This window comes from Phaseolus vulgaris, chromosome 9 (assembly GCF_051622355.1).
Source record: "Phaseolus vulgaris cultivar YP4 chromosome 9, ASM5162235v1, whole genome shotgun sequence".
NCBI lineage: Eukaryota > Viridiplantae > Streptophyta > Magnoliopsida > Fabales > Fabaceae > Phaseolus > Phaseolus vulgaris.
The window spans coordinates 33,944,788-33,954,110 of NC_143506.1; the positions used below are offsets into that span (position 1 = coordinate 33,944,788).

A 9,323-nucleotide genomic window follows, 5' to 3' on the forward strand; every position below is an offset into this window, starting at 1 on the left:
TTTACTAAAATATCAACTAGATATTATTAAAATAATATTTCTAGACATTATTAAAATATAATATTTAAGAATAAAATTTCATACTTTAATATCAACTGATAACATGTTTCTAGGAATTTTTTTTATAAGAACTTCTAAAAATATATATAAAAAAAATAAGTTTTCCATAAACTAAAATTAGTATAAATTAAAATAACTTAGGTAAATGTTTAAAAAATTGAGAAATTAAAAAAATTGCAAAATAAGTTATCTATTTTTTCCTTTAAATACAAATATTTTTTCTTGGTAATATCTTGCTAATAAATAACGGGAAAGTAGGGGTGGGGAAGAAAATAGATAAGAGAAAAAGCCCAATCAGAAAATAACGAAAGCTTTGTCATCTTCCAACTCTGCCCTTCCCATAAAATTCCTATATATACATTATTAGAGTAAAGCAAAGTTTGCCAAACCAGAGGGCGCTTTCTTTCCTTTTTTTCGAGAATCCCCAAAACTAAACCATTAGTTGCTTCTCTCTCTCTAAATTCACTTTCTCATTCTGAAATGGCGGCAGCTTCTAGAAAATCAAGCGGACCAGTCATGCGAACGCTCTCACCAATCGGCAGATTTCGCAGTTCCCGGCCACCGTCAGCGGCTTATTCTTCCACCGCTTTCGCCTCTTCAACTTCAACCTTCTCCACCCGCTCCACCACCTTCTTCCACCGCTCCTCGTCTCCCGCGCGTATCAATCTTTGCGGTTCTTCCTCTTCTGTCCGGTTCGATTCAATCTCTCCGAACCGTTCCATTTCCGTCGCCGGCACCAGCTCTGGCGAGGCGGTCAAACGGCAGAGCCAACACCAGAAGCGAACCTGTATGTGCTCGCCGACGACGCATCCCGGCTCGTTCCGCTGCAGCCTCCACAAGAACTTCGCCTCTCGCCCGACACCGCCACAGTATTCACCGAACGGGTTCAACGTGCGGCGGTCGGCGATGACGAACTCGCTCGTCAGAATCCGCGGCGTCGAAGGTGACCTCGTGAAGAGAGCCTTGGCGTCGCTGATCCGGCCGTCGTCGCACCAGCAGCGCCGCCGCGGCGACTTCCGGCAGCTACGGAGCAGGCTATCTCTCATGTCCAAAGCGGAAGAACATTCGTGAGCGAATGCTTCAATTTCGTCAGTTCTCTGATTCGCCGGAAACAGATTCAGATTTGCTGGCTTGATGAGACGGTTCAGAACGGATTAGGTTTTTTTGTTACTTCTAGATCCGATATTCATAGCGTCGAGTTTTGTGCGTGTACATAATCTGGAAATAGAAAATGCAAAAATAATAAATTTAAGATAGAACACGAATGAACTATTAGGCGGTGGCTGTCATTAATAGCTATGCTTCAAGTTCTGATCCTAATTTCATCAAAACAATTTTGTTTAGAATCATTACTCAGTAGTTAAACACTTGTAAATTATATTTAACTACTCCTCTCTCCTAACTTTAAATTAGAAGTTGTTGTGTTTTCACTCTTCAAGAAGAACATGACAAGGACCATGAATAATAAGGAGAAAAAAATAAAAACACACATTAAATACAAAAAAGTTAATCCACACCAAAAAAATTATCTACACAAATTTTATTGAAGATCATATGTTAACCTTTTGTTATGAGTTATGAAAGGCTTTGGATTGAACTTTGACATATAAACGAAAATATAAAAACACATGGAAATCAAATTAAACTCGTGCTTAACCATGATTATTTGATAATTATATGATAGTGTTGTCACATTTATATGTGACAGATTTTTTATGTTCAAACATTCAATTTCTATAAGAACTTCTTTTACTTTCCTTCTAGTTCTACTATATAAACTAAAACTTTACTAAATAATTCCTTTAAATATTTTAAGATTTATTTAAGTATATCTCAATGAGCTTATATAGGATTTGATGAACCTACTCCCAATACTCTCAACCAAATGTTATGTCAGAGTGAGTGTAAAATATTGTATAAATTACAGAACCAAGTATGTTTTTATATGGAATTTTAACCGCATAATTTTGACCTCTACCGTTTGAGAAGATTTTAATCAATATAGATTTTAAGTTAGTCATACAAAACTTTTAATAGTATCTCTCCTCTTAAAAATATAACAATTTATGTTCTTTTTATCTAATAATCCCAATCCTAAATTCATTTTAGTAATTCTAGATTCTTCGGATCAAATTCTTTCTTTATTTTGATCTTTACTCTTTCAACTCCAAATTTATTAGTATATCAACAATAATATCTTGAAATTTTGAAGTAACATTGAAAACCAACTAGTAGTGAATTCATCAAAACAATTATTACATTCTCTTGTAAATTGTTTCAAACAAGATATTTATTTGTTTAGTTCACAAATAATCTTTTTTACCATCTACCTCTATTCCTTATGGTTGTTATATATATATGATCTTGTCAAGGTTTCCATATAAAGTATGTTGACATTTGTCTGCTCCAATTTATGATTAAATTTAACAACTATAGCTAACAAAATCATGATGAATCTATGCTTCCTTCTGAGTAAAACTTCTCGTCATCAATCTTGCTTCGAATCATCCTTTATCATTCCTAGAATTTGAAAATTTATTTACAATTAACTAATCTAGATCCAACAGGTCAAAATACTAAACTCCCCATATTTTTTCTATGAAGTGAGACCATTGGATCTTATTGCTTACCTTATACCATTTATATTTGTGGGTTCCTTTTGTTTTGTTTGTGCAGTAGTGAATTTTACTAAGTTAATCCTTTACATAAATAATAGAAAAGTAAGTTTAAGCATTGTATGCACTTATGCATAAATAATAGAAAAGTAAATTTAAACATTGTATTTACTATAACTTTGATAAAAAAAATCCATTAACAACTTTATTGATTTGTCCATTTTTAATTTAAACATTAATCAAAGAAGCTATCAGCTCAACCAGTTATTAAAAGGGTAAATCGTTAGTGAAGTTCTTCAACAATATTACTAAAGTGTCAACTACATTACCAAGTGTTAGATAGGTGGGTTGACACTTTCATATGCATAAGAAATTCAAAGGCTGTTTTGTGACGAGACCATTTGCAATGTCTCAATCTGTGGGATGTTTCTGATTTGAATCATTAAGTGGTGGTGATTTTGCTGTCATATTGATCAGCCCATAGTTTGCATAGAATAATAAAGTACTCAACATGGATAAGTGATAATAAAGTTATATGGAACATATTTAAAACATTGTTATCATTATAAAAGGTTTTGGTCATACACTTAAAAAAAAATTATTAAATAAAAATTAATTTTAGAGACTAAAACTTATTAGTTGACATTGTAACTAAATTAGAAACAATTTTAGACACTAAAAAAATTGTTAGTTTCTAAATTTCTATTATTGATAAATAGTTTCTAAATTGGTATCTAATTAACTATCAAGTTACTATAGCAACTAATTATTTTTTATCTATAAATTAGTTTATATTTAATGATTTTTTTTAGTGATTATCTAAAAGTATGTTAGCACGATTTACGTAAATTTTATTCGATAAACTATATTTTCTCACATAGAATAAGGGATAAGATAAGAAGACTAGAGTGCATGAAAGAAGTTAATGTTGATAATGTTGGTTATTAATTCTGATTTTATTATTATTAATTCTGATTTTATTACTCTTAAACTATTTTATCGTTATTATTGCATTAATGGCCAGTTTACATGATGTTAGTATTTCTATTTTATAGCTTTCAGTAATTGTAATTTTATTATATATATTATTGAAGTAAATTAAAATGAATGAATGAGTTCAACACTTTTGCAATTTTGTGCAATTACGTTCAATTAGTTTCTACAACCTTTTGCCTTATGTTATCTCCTTCAATTAGTTCCTACAACTAGTATCAGATTCAGTTAACATGAACTCTACCCAATTATCAGTCTCTATCCTTGATGGAAAAAATTATAATCGGTGGTGTGTGCAAATGAAAGTATTGTTTGATTATCATGGGTTATGGGATGTCGTTGAGAGTGGAGTGTCTGCATTAGTTGTTAATGCAACTGAGGCGCAACAAGTAGCGCATCGTGATAAGAAGAAGAAGGACAATAAGGCTTTGTATCTCATCCATCAAGGGATGAATGACAAGACATTTGAACAGATAGAAGGAACAACAACGGCAAGTGAGGTTTGGACCATTTTGTCAACCAATTATAAAGGTGATGACAAGATCAAGAGGGTGCGTCTTCAAACCCTAAGACGCCAATATGAACTGCTGCAGATGGAAACCACAAAGACTGTTGATATCTATATAAATAAAGTTCTTGCCTTGACAAATCAGATGAAGACCAATGGTGAAACACATTCGGAGCAGGCAAAGGTGGAGAAGATTTTGAGATCTTTAACTCCTAAATTTGAACATGTTGTTGCCACAATTGAAGAGGCCAATGACATTTCAAAAATGACAATAAGGTTATTGTCTGGTTCCCTACGAGCACATGAGCAACGGATGAATGACAATAATATTGAAAAACCAATTGAACAGGCTTTACAAGCACAAGCCTCAATTGGTAGCTCCTATCATAAACATGGTAGTTCACGAGGCAGAGGACGGGGATATGACGATAGTTATTCCAACAAAGGTCGTGGTGGCCAGAATCATGGAGTCGCTGAACAAAACAACATTGGTTCCAATCACAATCCAAGTTCAAATAACTCTTGGCGCGGAGAACGTGGTCGCGGAGGACGAGAAGGCATTTATAATAAATCAAATGTTGAGTGTTATAATTGCCATAAACGCGACCATTATGCAAATGAGTGCAGATCAAAAGGTGATAATCACGCTGTCAATTGTGCTCAAGAAGATAGTAATCACGAACAAGATGAAGAGGATCATGCAGTACAAATGGCAGCCACATCAAATGAAACTCCAAACAATCAGACTTGGTATTTGGATACAGGTTGCACGAATCATATGTGTGGTCAAACAGAGTTGTTTGCAGATTTGGATGACTTATTTCGCACAAAAGTGAAATTCAGTGATGACAGGTTCGTTTCGGTAACTGGAAAAGGGAGAATTCTTATCACATTGAAGAATGGTGATCACAGGTACATCTATGATGTTTTCTATGTACCTGATATGAAAAATAATTTGTTGAGTATGGGGCAGCTGGCCGAAAAGGGTTATGTGATGCACATAGTTGAAAATAAATTCTCAATTTTTGATAAAAAAAAAGGTAATTTGATTCTTAAAACCTTTTTATCAAAAAACCGCATGTTTCCAGCAGGTATTCATATGGGTGGTTTCAAGTGTTTGAATGCAACAATGAATAATGAATCGTGGTTATGACATTTACGCTTTGGGCACTTAAATTTTCAGAGTTTGGAAAATCTCTCCAAACGAAATTTAGTGAATGGTTTACCCCATATTCATCACCCTGAACAATTATGTGAAGCTTGCATTTTTTGGAAAGAATCACAGGATACCATTTGTTAAGGAGTCTTGGCGTGCAAAATTTCCTTTGGAGCTTGTTCATACAGATGTTTGTGGCCGATGAAAATATCATCAATTGGAGGTAATAAGTATTTTTTAACCTTTATTGATGATTTCTCAAGGAAAACCTAGATTTATCTATTGAAAAGCAAGGATGAGGTATTCCACTGCTTTAAAATATTTAAAACATTTGTTGAAAGACAGAGTGACAGAAAAATTAAGATTGTGCGTAGTGATGGAGGGGGTGAGTACAAGTCTAATGAGTTCAAGAGGCATTGTTAAGAACTTGGGTTGCATCATAACATAACTTGTCCCTACACACCTCAACACAACGGAGTTGTCGAGAGAAAGAATAGAATAATCATGGACATGGCGAGGAGCATGCTTAAAGCGAAAGGTATGCCAAAATATTTTTGGGCTGAGGCCGTAACATGTGCGGTATATTTGATAAACAGATCACCCACTCGAAGTGTTCCTAACACAACTCCGATTGAGGCATGGAGCGGATTCAAACTCAATGTGCAGCACTTGAAGGTATTTGGGTCAATTACTTATGCTTATATCCCTAAGTCAGCAAGATCGAATGGGGGATCCAATGACAAAGAAGGTGATTGTCAGTCGTGATGTTACATTTGCCGAAGATGAAGAATGACAATGGAATGCAGAAGCTGAAATGGATTCAAAAAAACGATATATTTACGTTTTGAACGATGATGTGGAAGATGAAGTCAATTGAAGCAACTGCAGTTCAACCTGAAGTTGTAGCTCCAATTGCAACTATGATGGAGCGACCAAGAAGGCAGCATCGACAACTTTTACACCTTCAAGATTGTGAAGTAAATATTGATGATGAAGTTGATGACAATGGAGATTTGGTTCACTTTGCTTTTCTTGAAGATTCAGAACCCATGAGACTTGTAGATGCCATTGAACACCCCAAATGGCAAAAGGCTATGAATGAAGAATTGATGGCGATTGAGAAAAACAATATCATGACTCAAATTGGTTTTAATCTAGATATTCCAATTAAGATTTATGTTGACAATGTCTCTGCAATTAATTTTGTAGAGAATCCAGTTTTTTCATCAAAGAAGTAAACACATTGATATTCGATATCACTTCCTGCGAGACCAAGTTGGGAAGAACATGATCAAATTGGAATTGGAATACTACAGATCAGAAGATCAGATTGCAGATATTTTCACTAAGTCATTGAAGATCGATACTTTCATCAAGTTAAGAGATTTGTTGGGCATGAAGGTTGTTCCAAATCAGAATTAAGAGAGGATGTTAGTTATTAATTATGATTTTATTATTATTAATTCTGATTTTATTACTCTTAAACTACTTTACTGTTATTATTGCATTAATGGTCAGTTTACAGGATGTTAATATTCCTATTTTATAGCTTCCAGTTATTGTAATTTTATTATATATATTATTGAAGTAAATCAAAATGTATGAATCATTTCAGCAGTTTTACAATTTCGTACAATTACGTTCAATCATTTTCTACAACTTTTTGCCTTCTATTATTTCTTTCAATTTGTTTCTACACTTTTTCATTATCAGATCCCAATAAAAACAATGTTTTAATTAAATAAACCTTTATTTCTATCTTGGTTTCTCCCTTCAGATTTAGGTTTAATTCTTTTGAGGGCTCTTCATTTTTCTTTTGAGGGATCGTTGACATTATTGATATTTTTTTATTGTTTAAATTTTTATGCTAAAATTTTTTCATGGAACTTCTTTCACTAGAATATTTTTACCCTCAAGCATAGGGATTTGGGAAAAAGTTCTGACTTATGTTAGTGAAATTTATAAAATAATGACAAATTGATGCAATTCCTTCGAGGCTCCATGAATACGTGTTGATTCCTTATGTTTGAAGGAATTGGATGAATTGCGAAAACTTTTGTGGAAGAGAAAATGAAAGAAAGGATGAAGTGAAAAAGTGAAAAATTAAGAACTTAAGAGATGTTAAGTCAACTCTTAAGAAATTCTAGGCTAAACACTTTAGAGCATGGTAGTAAGTATCGTACGATTCATGATACGAATCGTACGATACGATATGATTCCGAGTGCCCACGATACGAATCACAAAAATAATTGTTTTTGCTCCTGTATTGTAGATATATCGCACCGAATCGTGATACGAATCGCACGTATCGTGACTTTCTTTTAAAAAATCCTAATTTTAATTTTAATTATTTTATAAAAACCCTAATTTTAAATTAAAAGTTTTTATAAATAAAAATCCTAATTTTAATTTACCCGCGAAGCAGTTCAAACGTTATTCTTCTCTGTACTTCTTCCCATCGTTCTTCTTCAACCCACAGCAATCAAGTCGCGACGGCGACGGCGACAACGACTGCTGCGACGGCAACGACGATGACTGCGACGGCTATTGCGACGATTAAGACAGTGACGACTGCGATGACTGCATGACTGCGCGACTGCGACGACTGCAACTGCGACTACGTCTACGGTTGCGAACGACAACTACAACGTCCTACTTCTCTCCAACACTAATTATGTAGTAGTAGTAACAACAACACTTATTTTTTGAATGGCTATAATGTAAAATTTGTTTAGTAGCATATAGCCATGGTTGGTTATTAGGAATCTTATGCAGCAATCACACTGTTTTTTGAGGTTGTGTTGCTGAAATTGTGTGGTATATATATATATATATATATATATATATATATATATATATATGTAGATACAACACTCAAAATGAAATCTTTGTATTTCTACATATCTTATGTATTTAATTATATGTTATATTTTTTAATGTTTATGAATCTTACGATTCACGATACGAAACGATACACGATTCAGAAAATCAGCTCTTCGATACACTACTTGTATCTCGATTCAACTATGCTTTAGAGAGTGTCAACATAAGGAAGACTTAAAACAATTTTAGTGAAAGTTTCACATTTTAATATTCAATTATAAATTGAAAATAGTGTACAAAAGTCTCTTATTTACGAGAGAAGGAACTTCTTAAATCCTAGCCCTAGACTGTATAGAAAAAATAATACAAGAGTTAGCTTAAATTTTCTTTAAGAGTTCAAAAACTTCCGCAACTCATCCAATTCCTTCAACATGTATCCATGGAGCCTTGAAGAAATTGCATCACAAAGCCAACTCACACTCATTGTGGAACAAAAACTTAATAATTTCATATGGGTGGCATTTCGTAAACTTTTTATAATTTTCATAATATTTTACTACTCGTGACAACAAGATCGATTTAATTGGAGCAATCCAAGAAAACCATTCCTGAAACCAAGGGTAGGGAGAAGTTCTTGAATGCTATATTACCATGAATGTCCAATAGACTTTTATACCAAGCATGGTCGTAATCAAAGTAATTATAAGTGGAGAAAAGGTCTCGAAAATCTTTTCTCAGTACGGGGCTTCATGCTACCCAAAGACTTATCCATGGATTCTTGCTTCTCAATCCAAAGCTAATTCTTCTATATTATCCTATCTCTCTTGGGCATGTTATTGTGGAAATGGAAATAGGAGTAACGAAAGAATGTTGTACAACTTTAAGCGACTCTGCCATACCATACCAATGTTTAACTTCACTGATGTATGCATATCCAATCACTCAAGTACAGTAAAATTCAACTCATGCAAAAATGAGTTGGAAATTATGTAGTGCCACCTCTCAAAAGAACTCACATTGAAAAATCTACAATCTATGAAATTACTCGGAGCATTTGCACAGTAAGAATGATGAATTACTAACTTAAAAAACAAGAGACGACGGTATCAGCGTTTAACTTCATTGCCGGTATGCATCAATGAATGAACTAAACTAAAACCTTTCAAG

The 9,323-nt window shown here is 33.6% G+C and overlaps 1 protein-coding gene across 1 annotated transcript; it reads left to right on the top strand.

The window, feature by feature from the left end:
* Positions 1-444: 444 nt before the first annotated feature.
* LOC137821788 (uncharacterized) lies at positions 445-1,445 on the top strand. Its single transcript, XM_068626541.2, has one exon. It carries the CDS (start codon positions 541-543, stop codon positions 1,129-1,131), a length of 591 nt encoding a protein of 196 aa, XP_068482642.1. The 5' UTR covers positions 445-540; the 3' UTR covers positions 1,132-1,445.
* The last annotated feature ends 7,878 nt before the right edge of the window (positions 1,446-9,323 follow it).